Here is a 15,697-nt window from a genome sequence, read left to right on the forward strand (position 1 = left end):
TCGAATACGTATGAGAAGATAAACAGTATAGCACGTTTAGATAATTATAGCTGAACTAGATAAAAGTATCTGGCCACTAACAATCAACAGATACGCTAGACACTTTAACCTTAGGTACAAATATCTTTTACCTAGTATCTTTTATTTTTTACCTAGATACCAAATAGCTGAACACTGCTTTTGAGCAGGAAACCCAAATTGTTAGCTCTGAAATCGAAGTTTTTTTTAAGATACGATTTTTTAAATAACCTTGCAAGTAGTCGAGTGTTTTGACAAGTACAATTTTATCATTTTTGAGCATTGATATCTAAAGACCGGTTAATATCACGTAGGTGTAATTTTTATAACGATTTTACTGGTGGTAAAGATAACCAAGTAATCATTACGAGGTTCAAAAATAGTGTCGTTAATTTTATAAAAATCGGCGAAAGTGCCATAAAAATCGCATTACAGGTAAACAGACCAACTTCGTCGGTCTTTAAGACATCGAAATAATTTTTTTAAATTCATTAAGGGACCTTTATAGGATTAAATTAAGCCGGGAAATACAAAAATGGAACCAGAATTACTCGCTGAACTTAACTTTTGGAGTTATAGGGGTTCAAATTTAACGTTTTTTTCAAAATCGGGAAATCATGGCAGTGAATAGTCGCGTTTTTGGCAATGTTGGACACTGAAACACAAAATAATGTTGATACCATCTGAAAGTACAGAACTCATTATATAAAATATGAAATTTTCATCTTGTGTTTCCAAGTCGTTCAAGGTCGAACGTTAAGGTCAAAACGAACCCGATTTTTAAAGCTTAAAAGTGAGCACTCCGCGTCAAATCAACCAGGCCCATACCACTCAAGTCACCGAATTTGATTAACTTTTCTGGGCAGGTTTAGTTATGGGTAAAACTAACACCTGCACAGCAAAAGTGCTTAAAAAAGTGTATTGAGAAGTTATATAATGTGTTTTATAGAATTTGAGGTTCGTGCCTGTATTTTATTTTTGCCATTTGCCTTTGGAGAAAATTGGGATAAGTGGATTAAAGTTGAATTGCCGGTAAGACAATTGAAAAATTATTGCAATTTTACCATATTTAAATTTTTTTCTCATTTATAGGGTCCAGAGGATTTGACGCCATTAATTCACTCTTATGATGAAGATTATTTTACTAGATGTTGTGATTGAAAGGGTAACTTTTCAAGTTACTTCTATTGAGTCTGCCGTAACAACATTATTCGCTGGCTATTATACCTTCCAAATTCAGTACCCAAAGTAACTGAAGAAAACCATGGAATTTTGTAAAAAAATTGTATATAAAATTTCTCCAGAAAATCAAATAATCAGAATTGAAACTCAATTCAAAGCTTAATAGTTGTTTTCTTTAAGTTGTATTTTGATAAAAATGTAAAACATTAAACAGTTGCTTTGATATTTGAATGTAGAAGCCAAGCAAAATAATTTATAAAAGAAAGTTAGCTAAAATGAATTTATAGGCAAACTAATCTGATTAATATAAACAACTAAAAAGGATAGAAATGCAGGCAAAATTGTATGACAAATCTGAATAGAAAATCCACCAAAATAGAATGAGAAAGCATTCAGTTTTAAAAGTAATAGCGGACTTGCTTCTAAAATAAATATGTAAAATTTAATGAAAAATTAGGCTTCTTAGAATGAATTAGCTAGCTACAGTAAAGGAAAAATTTATTAAAATTAATTAAAAAGCAAGCTTATTTGAAAAAAAATATTTTCAAAAAAGTTTGAATTTTCGTTCAGTTTTCAATATTGCACGAAAGATTTAGCATTCAAAACTATATGAATATGCATGCTGTCACAGTGGCAAAACATTGAATTCTTTATTTTAAGAGTGTATAATAAAATAATTGTTTTGCGATTTTCCGAAAATCCGTTGCACCCAAAGAATTAATAGCTATAACTTCAGTTCTAAGAGAGATAAAAATGTGATCGATGACTTATTTTATAGGTAATGAAATCCTTAACACACCATATTAAAATTTAAAAAATAAAAGGTTTAAATATTTGGAAATTTGAAACTTGGATCCCCAAAATAGCTAAATTTAGGTAAATTAATGTTTGGCCTCTATCGACTTATTTCAACATAATACATTATCTGTTAAAACATTTTCTTGGGGAATTAACGTTTAAGGAAGTTAGAAACAAATTACCGTATCCCCACTCCAAGCAATTTGTTCGTGGTGTTTGGCTAGTTAAGTTATCGCAATTGTTGTTCCTTTTTCGGCGTTATTTTACGTATATTTACGGCGTTTAAGGTCAAGTGAACCTCAAACTTCGCCTCCCCCCCAACCCAGTGCATTTCCCGAAGGGTGACACGGGCGTGGCGGGAAGTTTACATTACGTTGTGGGGCTACACAACCTTTACCGATGGCCAGTTTCAGGTCTGTCAGGTAAACAGGGTGCACAATTTCTACCCCCCCCCCCCGCCTTTAATAACAATACGCACTCTTCGCCGACAACTCTTTAACTTAGGATGGTACTTTTTACATCAAACGATAGAACGCGCAGTGCCGTTAATTTCCACCCCCTACGACCAACCCCTTTAAAGGGAGTGACCGTAAAAAACAAGTTGGTCTCATTCGATAGAACTCTTTGACGCGCACGCAGTGCCGTTAATTTCCGTCCCCTCCGACCAACCCCCTTAAGGGGAGAGTGACCGAAAAAACAAGTTGGTCTCATTCGATAGAACTCTTTGACACGCACGCAGATTTGCCGTTAATTTCCGCCCCCTCCAACAACCCCCTTAAATTGAGAGTGACCGGAAAAAAGTTGGTCTCATTCGATAGTACAATAAAAGTAAAAGATTGGAATCGTCTACGTGCAAGAGTGAAACCAAAAAATCCAAAGCAGTCGAACTTAGCTGCAAAGTATGCGACCATGGGGACAGAATCTCCGTCTTTCCATATTCTTAGTTAATAAATACATTCTTGAAATAATATGATTTATGCAGTTGTTAATAATCCATATTAAATATCTGCTTTTAGGCACAGAAACATTTTTCGCCCCTGGGCATTGTCTAACGGGCTGGTCAACTAAGTAGGGGCAAGCCAAGTACTTGGACCATGGGGCATTATCAGAGTTTTTGCGCCACTAGAATAATTCCGCCCTAGGCACGTGCCTACTCTGCCCAATGGTTAATTCGCCCCTGATACGATGGTAAATTATATATCAAACGATAGGAAATCACATGGCCTAAACAGCTTTGTACTGATTTGCCCACCTGCGTATCCTGAGGGTGGGCGGCATCCACTCTTTAACTTAGGATGGCAATTTATATATCAAACGATAGGAAATCACATGGCCTCAATAGCTTTTGTATTAGTTTGCCTACCTGTGTCTACTAAGGGTGTATGGGTTTGTCCACCCGAATACGCCGATGTGGAAAACTTGTTATTTATTTCAGAGGTGGACACATACTACCCTAATACCCTTCTTATCTCTTTAAGAACTGAAGTTCAGGGGAGGGCCGGTGGGCCTCCATCCCGGGCGACACTCATTAAGGGGCGCCAGAAACTGTTTGGCGACCTTTTGATCTAGGTATTTTTAAAACAAAAAGGGCGCCATTCAAGAGATTTTCCCAGTGCACAACAAACCCTCGCTACGCCACTGCCGATGTTATAGCTATTTTATTCTTTGGGTGCAACGGATTTTCGGAAAATCGCAAAACAATTATTTTATCCTATTACTTCCAAATAAACTTTTTTCAGCACTTTTGCTGTACAGGGGTGAGTTTTACCCATAACTTCACCTGCCCAGAAAATTTAATCAAATTCGGTGATTTGAGTGGTATGGGCCTGGTTGATTTGTCGTGGAGTGCTCAGTTTTAAGGTTTAAAAATCGGGTTCGTTTTGCCCTTATCGTTTGACCTTGAACGACTTGGAAACACAAGATGAAAATTTCATATGTTATATAATTAATTCTGTTCTTTCAGATGGTATCAACATTACTTTGTGTTTCAGTGTCCAACATGGCCAAAAACGCGACTATTCACTACCATGATTTCCCGATTTTGAGATAAACGTTAAATTTGAACCCCTATAACTCCAAAAGTATAGTCCGCGAGTAATTCTGGTTACTTTTTTGTATTTCCCGGCTAAAGTTCATCCTATATAGGTCGATTAATGAATTTAAAAAAATTTCTTTCGATGTCTTAAAGACCGACGAAGTTGGTCTGTTTACCTGTAATGCGATTTTTTATGGCACATTCGCCGATTTTTATAAAATTAACGACACATTTTCGAACCTCGTAATGATTAAGTAGTGATCTTTAGCACCAGTAAAATCGTTTAAAAAAATTACAAATACGTGATATTAACCGATCTTTAGATATCAATGCTCAAAAATGACAAAATTGTTTTGGTCAAAACACCCGACTACTTGCAAGGTTATTTAAAAAAATCGTATCTTCAAAAATACTTCGATTTCAGAGATAAAATTTGGCTTTCCTGCTCAAAATGTCTATAATATAAGTGGTTAAAGTTTAAACGAAATCGAAAATGGTGCCGTGGGGACTTTTCTTGAAATCGGGTGATTTGACATGGATTTACCCAACTATTAAATTTGTTGTGTTAATAATAAAAAAACTACATATATGTATATATATATTATGTTAACTATATATGAATATATACTTACCTATCCGCCCGAAACAAGCTAAGCTTAGTGAGCGGACATAACGAGAAATTGTTATAATGAAATTGAAGTTAATAAAACCAATCATTACCTTTAATAATATATAGATTTATAGAGTTCAACAATCTTTAAATATAAAGCGTATGACGATCGCAGCAACACGAATTTCTAACATTACCACTTTAAGCGTTAATACCAATTGAGTATTTTATTTTTCTATATCCTGTTCCTCCGTAGGTGGAGTAATTTGGATATCGTAATACACTTTTTTGCTTTTGTACCAACTGTAACTATTGTCGAATACGACCACATCTGGAAAAAAATTGGTTGCCAATTTTGACCATAAGATGGCTGAGATACCAATCGAAAGATTAAAGTATTACTCACATGTTCCCGCGCGATCGCAGAGTAAATTTCCTTCTTCCGGAACGAACTGACATTCTCGTCTTTCAAGAGGAATTATTTCCGTTTCCGGTTCCTTATCGTCGTTTTTTAGTTTGTAGTTGACTCCAAATGCTATATCGTGCTCGTCAGTGCCAAAGGTCCAGTTCATAGTTGACCTTGGTATATCCACTTCAAATGTCAAAGATAATGATTTTTTCGGTTCGAGAATAATCGTTTCAACTGTAAGATTTTCCAGAGATTCCTGTCGATAAAATCCTAAATAGTACGATTTCGGAATCGGTCCTCCCATTACAATCTAAAAAATATATTAATAATGCCAAAGTAATTCAAGTAATATTTTCATCTTTCAAAATTGCTAATTAGAAATTCAATTAATTTTTGTCTGATATTTTTCAAATACGAAGTATAAAAAAATCCACAAAGTAATGTTTCGGGCTAAAGTTGTAAATATTTACAATTCGGAGCAATTTTATTAACAAAAATATTAGTACCTTAGATGAGCAATAAGGGTTTCCGTCAACTTCGTCAACTTTTGTGCCACCCCAGTGCTCAGGAAGTTGATCAGCGTCTATGGTCTCTAACACCGTCTCTTTCCAAGATCCTAAGTAAAAGAAGATTGGTTTGTGACACATTTCGAAGTCACCAGCTTTCGTAACAACCTTTTCCGTATATTTTAATTTTGTTTCGATTTGCTTCGCTAAAAAATGGTTTGATCATAGTCCAGAAGATTGAAAACACCTTTGGCGCTGAAAGAAATCCAAAGTGTCTATTTGAAAATGAAATATTGAGGTTCCAGAGCTGTCTTGAACGGAAGCTCTTATTAGCTCCGTGGGATGCCCTAAATTGCCTAGAAAGTCTCTGCATTTTATGAACACAGTCGTGTGACTAAAAATCTAAGGTTCTCAAATTAGCAAGTATAACATGCAAATGACACGCAAAGTAAATCTCATCGAAGAACTTTACCATTTACAAAGAAAACTTTATGAAGGCAATCAGGATAGTTGGCATCAAAATGTTTCAAAATGGACGTAGTAATTTCAAATGCTATCAAAGAATTATATTAAAAATTCAAGGTTCTGACAATAAATTATGACTGAAAATGTTTTTTACATGGTTTCCAGAGGTAGTCTTGAATCTTGAAACCTTCAAAATCAGCAATTACCGTGTACGTGTGTATTACTTTCCCAAGCTGTTGCGCAACAAAAATGTATTCGAAAACTTCTTATGAAATCTTTGTATCTCAATTTTGTTGATTTTTGTGGGTTCATTACATACCTTTTTAGATTGAATGTTAAATTGCCTTTCCATGTATTCGAAAACGCATACGTAATATTTGATAATATCGGATATTTTAGCCGCATACACTATGCCCTTGTTGTCCAATCTGCCCATTGTTAAAATAAAGAGTGGGTGTCCTTCTTTGTCCTGACCACTGTGGCCGAATGGTAAATACTTTCTTAGAACCTGTTAAAGTTTTTAATAAAAGTTTAATTGTTTGAAGTAGGCTTTACTTTACTGGTTGATACCCAAGTAAGGCATTGAACTTGGGATTAGCACAATTCCTGTAGAACTTAGTTACAAATGTGAATAGAAATCTGTATAGAGTAGGAAAAGTCCATATCTTATTCATACCTACTTCGTTTTCACACCTACCAATATTGTCGAACCTAATTTTTACTATGAAAAAGTTTTAAGTATTCAGTATTCACACTTACAGGACGTGTTTAATCTTACGAAAACCCCTCACTTTCTTCTGCACCCCTAAAACTAAGTTCCACAGCAAAAGTTGTTATATAAATAAAATTTGCACACCAAGATTTGATAATAAATAACGTTATTTGAAGATAAGGTTCACTTTCTCAATTCGTTATCATTTGCAAATTTACTTACCTCTTTTTCTATGAAATTGGAATTAGGTCTATTTCTATGCAATTGGAACTACGCCTATTTTTATGAAATTGCAACTACGTTAATTTTTGCGCAACTGAAACGATGTCTATTTCTACAGCGCCGTTGCCTTTGCTCAATATGTGTAATATTTACTTCTGACGGCTGGAATACTTCATTGATACGGTCCATTTGCATTTGTTCCCTCCATTGCAGATTCTATATGATAAAACGTATTTCCTTATTTTATTTTTACTTTAATTTTTCGATATTGGTTTTCTTACCGCTCTGATCATTTTCTCTGTTTCCGTTAAATTAAATTTTCTCCCTATTGTGAGAATAAATAATAGCCCCTTCGTGATAATCAAATAAATTCGAGAACAGCAAAAGTTAGACAAGGTTTCACATTAAATTAAAAAAGGTTTAGTTGGCACCCGTCTTATAATTATGGAGCATTAAGCTTCTTTTTTTGCCAATAACACCAATATCACAAGTAACAGAATACCGCTAAGTATGACATTGGGAAAATGTTACTTATTTCAATATATTTTAAGGTTTCCTAAATTCATAGCAATTAATGATGCCTAAATAAATGAGGAACCATATTGAATTTAATAATACAACTTTTATATAAAGATATCTATCCAAAATAATATTTGTACACTATTTATGTAAAGATTTAGATAACTTCTTTCTCTTCGAGTCTAATTTTTCTGGCGTTTCTGTTTCCAATTCACGTTTTAATGCTCTTTTCTGTTTATTTTCTTTTCGCTTCACTGTTCTATCTTGGGCAATTTTTACCCAAGTACGTTGGTAAAAAAATATGAAATTTACCTTTGAGCCATTTGTAGAGAAAGAAATCATTGTGGCGAGGTCCAATGACGTCTTGTAGTGCAACTCGTAACTGAAACCAAAATCAAGCAGAAATTATTCAAAGTAACAGTTTAACTGCTTAAATATAACAGTTATATCCGCTTATACGCGATTGCATAAATTAACTATTTTAAATTTTAAAGAACAACAGTATTTATTATACACAATGTTGAAAATAATGAAAACAATATAGTTTCGACTTACTTATATGTTTTAAATTAAAATTAAATTAATTAAAATTAATTAAAGCATTAATTTTAAACTACTAAAAAGTTTAACTTCAAATGGTTTTCGGTATATACTTAATCAAATGAAATCCGTCGAAAAATTAAAGCTTAGTTTTTCAAATTATATATTTGTCAACTGTATTAAAAAAATAATGACATATTTTTACGGTAAGAATTTATCTAACGAGTCTATGCTCTTAACATAAAAGGACTATCCCTATTTTTGTACGATAATAATTCTACTACATATCTCACCTGCTCGATTTTATCTTTATGTTTTTGTTTCAATCCATCCATTAGTTTCTGTTGCATTTCGAGCACAGAAGTCGAAGTTTCGGCATTCCAGGTATCGGAATCTTCGATCATATCCATGTTCTCCCAATTTTTAACTTTAATCAATATGTGAATAGCTCTGGGTCGTCCGCTAAATAAAATACGATGCGAAGTCAATCAGTCCCTAAAATGAACTGCTTCTCGAACAGATGATAAGCGATTTATCTGACAGCAACCTTGGAAATATCTCTCCATTGAATTAGCTGATTTCTTTTATTCATCAAAACAATTTATCGCCAGTATAGTTACTTTTATTTATAACACTAACGCGTACATGGATGGCCCTTATATCCAAAAGAGGTTGTCAATGCACGGGCATTTTTTTATCATTGTGGAAATTTGCGATTTCACTACTGTACCGTTGTATTACGTTCATAATAACGTATCCTTTTTTTCTAAGAGACGATAAAGAGGATAAACTCGGTAACGGCGTTATAGGTAGGCTGAATAAATACCAAAGGAGGCCACCTGTTATTAAAAAGTATTTTACACCAATGAAAGTAATGTAAAGAGTTAAGCCGCGTTGACAAAGACGTTTTGTTGAGGAGAATTCTTAAGTAAAAGGGGAAGAGCATTCCGCTTTCGCACTAGCGCACCGAAACCACGAGGTAAACAAAGTCTTTCGTTCCATCGGGCGTCGGACTCCACTCTCTCTCGAGAAAACCGGTGTTTGTGTATCACATGACCGAAACGACGTCATAACCGCTTTTCTATTGGCCAAAACAGGCACGTTATTTTCAGCCGAAGGTCGAAATATCAAATTGAAGTAGATACGGGTTGACTCCCGATTTCCCTCTCGTCTTGAGAAGTTTTCTCTCCCCTTTCGACGCCCGGCGGGTTTGTGAACCACTGATTTCTAAATTTGTCTTCTACCTTACGCTTTCAACTTCAGCTATTTACCATTTTTAACGTCTTTGTGAACGCGGCTTAGCATTTTAAGGTAATTTGATTAGCATTGGGTTAAAATTAATCTTAAAACTGATTATTTTAAAAATTGTAAACGACTATAGATGTCACGAAAGTTTTACCCAACGTGTAAAAAATATACAGAGCCGTTACTGGTGAAATTTTTAATTTATCTAAGAATATTAGTTTTAAATTTTATCTCTTACCGAAACATACACAATTAACTTCTTGTTTGGGGCCATTTACATGAGTCCATGTTTCCGCAATGTTTCATATTTAACTCGTTTACTTGTAATAATGTAATATATAACTCCTTTATTTTGTTTTATTTCCCTTGTATCTCCCTCACATTGTACGGTTTTCCTGTACATACAAACTGTATATATTTTTTCTCTGTATATGTATAATTTGTATTGTCCACTGTCTTAACGTGATGGGTCTTAGACCTCTTGTTGAGTAATAAAAGAACTAAAGAACTAAAGAAAAGCCTTGTTGGCCAACCCATTTTGCCAAACGAATTGTTCGATGTAAATTGCGAAAACGTATAGCTTATATTGACTTTGGGATTAACCGAGCTTTCGTCGGAGGTCCAGGGATCGGAGAAGGGCAGAATACACTTTTTTATCAAATGTAAAACGTTTAAAAAAAACTTTTAAAAAAACGTTACGTGGTTTTCATTTCTTTTTAATTAATTTCGCCGTTAGAGAAATTCCTTAGCTCAGTAAAGTTTTAGAATTTATTTTCTAGATAAACATTAGTCTCAAGCAATTTGTCTTAACCATGGAAAAAGAAGTTATAAAGTATGGTAAGTATATTTTTTTTTCCAAAACATATTAGAATCTTTTTATATTCATGTTTTGCTAGAGCTAGGCCAAGCCTTAAAAAAATTTGTTGGGGTTTAATAGCTTAGTTTTGAAAACTAACAAACTTTATGAGTTGTGTTAAATAAAATTAATCGTATTAGTTGTCTTAAATCTAACTACTGTTATTATTGGTTGTTTAAAGTTAAATACTATTATTATCTTTAGGCGAATGGACTTTCCAGAATCCAACCTTATTATTAGCGAAATATTGGTCGGATGATACGTTGAATTGGCCAAATTTAAGTAAAGAAAAAATTTAGAGCTATTTGCTAAATACAAGTCATAAAAGTTACAATTGGTTTTCAATATTTTTAAATAAATTGTTTACAAAATCAAACACTAATTTTCTGGTTTTGTACTGTTGGAGGGCTGCAAATTACTTAAGGCCGTATAAAATGTTACTCACAGCGTGAGCCCGAGCCCGTTGACTTATGCTTGTGATGCCCTGGCTCGCGTTTAACCTAGGCCTCGGTTAATCCTAGATATATGTATTAGTTAAAGTAATAGTAATAATTTGTTGACAGTAATGGCCGAGATGTTAAAATCGTTCGTTGATATGATTGCGAGTACGAATTCTTGCCGGTATGATAATATTTAAGTAAAATTTAAATAAATAACAGTATTAGTTATGATATTTAGTAGTATTGTAAATTGTTAAGAATATTTAAAAGTAAAAAAATGTTTTAATATAGCATATTTTTGTATTTCAATATTTGGATCGTCAGCAATCGTAACCGTAGGGTTAATATAGGTAATTCGATGTACGTAGATAAATAAATGATTAAGGTTTTCGAATTCAATCTCTAATTCACCTTGTTGTTAATAGGCGCGGCGAGTTCTCGTCGTCTGCCTTTGGCTCGCATGATTCGCAGGCGAGCTTCAAAGCAAAGCCGTCCCTCGCGACTTCAGGACTTGCTCTCTTATATTAGGCTTTAATTCTTAACGAAAGTATTCACCAAGGTCGGTAAGTTGCGAGCCCAAGTCACAGGTTGAAGAGAGTATGTGTCGAGAAAAGGTTCAGTTAGAAAATTAGCTTTAAAACAATAGGAACTGCCATACTAATTGGTATTATGATTTTATGATCGTACATAATTTGCATTCATTATTAGTGAATTTCTTTTAAAAATTTTAGAAATTTATTATATAGGTAGTGATATTTTTAACATTAGAAATCTGGCCTCTACGGAAATTAGCATGGGCTTGACGCTATGGAATAACATTGGGACGTCATGGAATAGGTGATTCCGAATAAGATTGGTGATCACATGATTTGGTTACTTTCTGTTGTATGCTTGAAGTATTTGAGCACGTGCTTTTTTTTTCATAATCAACACACGCAAAATCGCACGAGGAACAATCTACTAATATATCAAGAGCGCACGCCCAAAAAACTAACTCTTTTATACATGTATTTGTCGATATTATATTTCAGAATCACCCATTGATTTTCGCTATACGAGTAGAAGGATTTACATTTTGAAACTCATTTATAGCATAAGTATCTTTTAATTAATATATTCTAAACACCAGCTAACGAGCTCAGGACATTTGTGAAATTTTGTTTTGCGCTATTTAAAACGGTGTTTGTTATCGGAGATAGAGATGCCCTTATTGGAGAGGCTACGACATCTTTGGTTTTGGGTCTCACTATCTTCTTCGGGTACAAATGGTATTGAACTGGGCAACAAACACTTCACATTGTTACAGGAGACACTGAAGTCTTTAGATTTAAAATGCTTGCTGCATACTCTTGTGTAATTTTTGTTTTCCACGGAGGACTCAACGTCACTTATATCTGTTATATCACGATTAAAAATTGCACATATCCATTTTCTTTTTAAATCTATTTCTTTCGGAAGAGCATGAAAACTGTAGCATCGTTGTCCTTCAGTTTCATTCTTAAGACCTTTTCGCTTTCGATTGTTCTCATTACAAGATGGCGCAATGCATATAACCCTAGTGATATATTAGAAGTTTCTAGAACATATATAAGCATTCAATTAAATATAAGATGTCGCCTAAAAAGTTCAGTAAAAAGTTGGAATCGATGAAAATTGCTGAAAAATGTTTTTAAATATTTTGGGAGAAGCTCTCATTGAAAATGATGAGACAGTATATGAATATGGTACATGCCTTGCTAGCATTAATACGAGGAGTTCACAGTGCTGACTGGGAACTTAGATTGTCAGAACTAGACGTTTTTACAAAATACTTTTTTGCCATGGATCTACGAAACTATTCGACAAGGTCGGCGTGACATTTGGCGGGAATGAGCGAGTTAAAAGATAACGACAGTCAGACTTGGGCTTCGCGTGAAAAGGGTGAATGGAGACCTAACAAAAGCGTAACTCCATTTTGGAACTTAGGTGGTGTAGAAGCTCTCAAACAAGAGAATAGGAAGATGAAAGTTCTTGGTGGTCTAGTTGGCATTACCTTAAGACCAGAAACTCTGACGAAATTCTTCTTAATAGCTTCACACCTTTCAAGACTTTCAGAAAAGGCTAAAGCCAAGGCTGGAGCAAGTTTGGGTATTTGTCAAAAACCAACGAAACACCACGAAAATAAAGAGTCAGTATCGTCCAGAAAACTGAAGAACGTAACCAAACTTATATTTACCATTGATACTTTTACAAACCCGTTTAGAGTGATCTAATAAATCTTGTCACCAAAGCGTTTGCAAAGTTGTCTGCGATATGTCAGATATTGGTTCTAGGGAATACCAGAAATTTGTAAAAGAACGTATATTAGATGGAACTACAAACCTTTGGGATCCGTTACGCAATATCAACCTAAAACTCTGGAAAACAACGGTCATGAGAGTGAAATTAAAACGGCTGATTCTGTTATGTAAATCTCGACAAAATTTAAGATTAGAAAAGGTAGTCAGTAAATTTGAGTTGACTGTTCACTGTTGTTCCACGGTCATTATTTGGAGCGGATGGTTCCTTAAACCATAGTGACGATAAAGCCAAATAATCGATGTAATGGCCGAGGTTCAGTCACTTAATACCAAGAATCTTGAGCTGACCTAGCTAGAGAGTTCTGCCATCGTATCTTCACTAAGTATGGAACTTTCTCGGCGATTCACTTGAAGAAGAATATATTGTTTACAGAAGAAGCCAAGTCTACTAAAATTGATGTCTCCGATGTGAAAAGTTTTCACGAAGAGGCAGACACTAAATTAATACTCCACGCTATACATTTTTCTAGGAGAGGCGCAACTAAACTGTCAAAATTCTCCCAAGATACCGATGTTCTAATTTTTGCTAAACGTCGATACCCGTTACTTTGTCCTCAATCAACATTAATTTGAACCGGTGTGATTAAGAAAATTGAAATAAATCTGAAAGATTATTACAATGCATTAGGACCACTGAAGTCGTCTACTTTGCCAGGCTTTCACGCCGTATCCGGGTCAGCTGTGACTGCCTGGTTCGCGGGAAAAGCCAAGACGACATTTTGGAAAGCCAACGAAAAATGTATCAAAAACCACACTCGGTGACCTTCGATGGTGGTTTTTTTTTCAAAAAAAAAGGTTTGCAAGGGGAAATTCAGAATCAGAATTTCTTTATTATCATTCAGATACAGCCAAGGTTATAAGGGCCGAAGTCATCTGGCGATTTATTGGCTACCACATACGTCAGCAGCATTGAGACCAGAAATACTAAGGGTGCATTATCGAAGCATGGAATGGGCAAGAGATTTAATACCACATCCCCAATTACCACCGACAGAGAATTACGGGTGGATTTAAGATGGTAGAGTAAAACATTTTGGGTTTTATATTATCCCCTATTAATATAAAGTATATTGCCCAATTTTCATTCATCTATCTCAAAATATAAGACCATAGCACAATTTTTAGGTTTTCATCTCCAAAGTTTCCCAAATTAATTAAATTTTGAACAATTTTTCCAACTTCCCATGAGGGGATTTAGGGGGGATTTGAAGGAACGTTTCGAACCAATTTTAGAAACACATTGTAAAAGACAAATATTATATTGCAATTGGTTCTAGGTACACACTTTTATTAAGTATAGTGACGAAGGTATGCTAACCCGACAGAGTACTGAATCGCAAACTAGTATGGAGTTACGTCATAGCAGGAATCCATACCTCTATACTTGGAATGCTTATCGCGGTCGATTTTCGTCTCGATGTGGCTGACGGTTTTTTTGACGTCATTATATTAACTTAACAAACAACAACGTGAGAGGGGATGGCGCGCAGAGGGGATTTTTCTCTCGTATTTGGGGCCAAAGCCATCAGGGTGATCTTACCATACGCAATACGGCTGGATAAACATTCCAAGTAGAGGTATAGATTCCTGGTCAAGAAGTAAATGCTCTCACTCGATTTGAAAAACCTGGCTTTTGGGTTATTTGATTTTGAACCGTATTTAATCCATTTTACCCTAACCAAACATAACTAATCTCTAAATTAATCTAACCTTACCTAACCTAACCTAGCTTAAAGCAAAATTAACAAAACCTAATAAAATCGTGTAAATCATTCCCGAATTGCAATTTCTCAAAGGTATGACGTCATACAGGAAATGTCTATGCTGCCAGTTGTTAAGAATAGACCAAGGGGTAAACGAATTAATAATATCGCCAGGGCTAACTTCTTTCCTTTTGAATGCATTTGCTTGTTTTTAGCCTCATCCTCTCTAGTTATAGAGGGGGAAGAGGCTGTTATTTTCTATGCTGTCGTTGGCGGTAGTGGTGTAAGTGAATACAGAGGAGAAGTGCTATCTCCGAATGCGACTTCGCTAAACATTACATTATCTTAAAGGGCACTTGATAGAGATTTAATTGGGGTGTCATTCTATCGGATTTCGTTCACTCTAACTTTCCATGTCAGTGCCGCACCGTTTTTATTAATCGAAAGGGGGTTTTGATCCCTCAAAATAAAATGTGACGTATTAGGCTCCGAAAACTATATTCAGTAATTGCTTAACCTTTGAGATATGAGATTGTAAATTGATATACTGATAGAAAAACCAATTTATCGTGTCTTACACGGCAATTTATAGTGCAGCCGAGGCTTAGAGTTTTATTTTCCCGGCACTAGGTTATGCTTTGAGCTATGGCATTGTAAATTAATATACTAATATAAAAACAAGAGTCTGGTGTCATTCACAAAGAAATATCTAATTTGAATAACGATTTGGTTTCAGTCTTAACGTTTTTGAATTTCTACCAATTATAAAAACGATCTGTTACCAACTTTGCCACATTTAACTTATACATTTATAAATTGGCAACAGAGATGGGGATGAAGCTAATATTAAAGCCTTGCCATCTTATGTTTGTTTTTGGGTTTTTTTCCTTTTCGGCGAGTTGGTCGGCAGGGGTTGGCCCTCGTAAAGGACTGTTTCAAAGAGAAACCTCTATATTATACCAGAAGAAAAATTTTAAGAACACAGTCAAGTTGCGGTTTGACCACATGCACGCGCTTGCCTTAGCTTTCTTTTTAAAATCTGTTTGAAGCCTACTCCAGTGAAGTCCGAGCAGGAGAAAGTCAGCGTCAAACGACCGA

General features: G+C 34.8%; 1 protein-coding gene and 1 long non-coding RNA gene across 2 annotated transcripts; one reads left to right on the plus strand and one right to left on the minus strand.

Annotated features, from left to right (window-relative positions):
• Nucleotides 1-890: 890 nt before the first annotated feature.
• Nucleotides 891-1,229, plus strand: LOC149957628 (uncharacterized). Its single transcript, XR_016478251.1, has 2 exons — nt 891-1,050; nt 1,111-1,229. It is a non-coding gene; the product is annotated as an uncharacterized LOC149957628 (long non-coding RNA).
• Nucleotides 1,230-4,759: 3,530 nt separating this feature from the next.
• Nucleotides 4,760-8,501, minus strand: LOC149957629 (SEC14-like protein 2). Its single transcript, XM_090165655.1, has 11 exons — nt 8,310-8,501; nt 7,789-7,858; nt 7,239-7,282; nt 7,111-7,173; nt 6,343-6,531; nt 6,178-6,256; nt 6,031-6,111; nt 5,727-5,813; nt 5,559-5,668; nt 5,050-5,362; nt 4,760-4,974 (listed from the first exon to the last, which is right to left on the minus strand). Exons 1-11 carry the CDS (start codon nt 8,424-8,426, stop codon nt 4,871-4,873), a joined length of 1,257 nt encoding a protein of 418 aa, XP_090021781.1. The 5' UTR covers nt 8,427-8,501; the 3' UTR covers nt 4,760-4,870.
• Nucleotides 8,502-15,697: the final 7,196 nt, after the last annotated feature.

This window comes from Leiobunum rupestre, chromosome 2, assembly GCF_980474605.1.
Source record: "Leiobunum rupestre chromosome 2, qqLeiRupe1.1.hap1, whole genome shotgun sequence".
Taxonomy (NCBI): domain Eukaryota; kingdom Metazoa; phylum Arthropoda; class Arachnida; order Opiliones; family Sclerosomatidae; genus Leiobunum; species Leiobunum rupestre.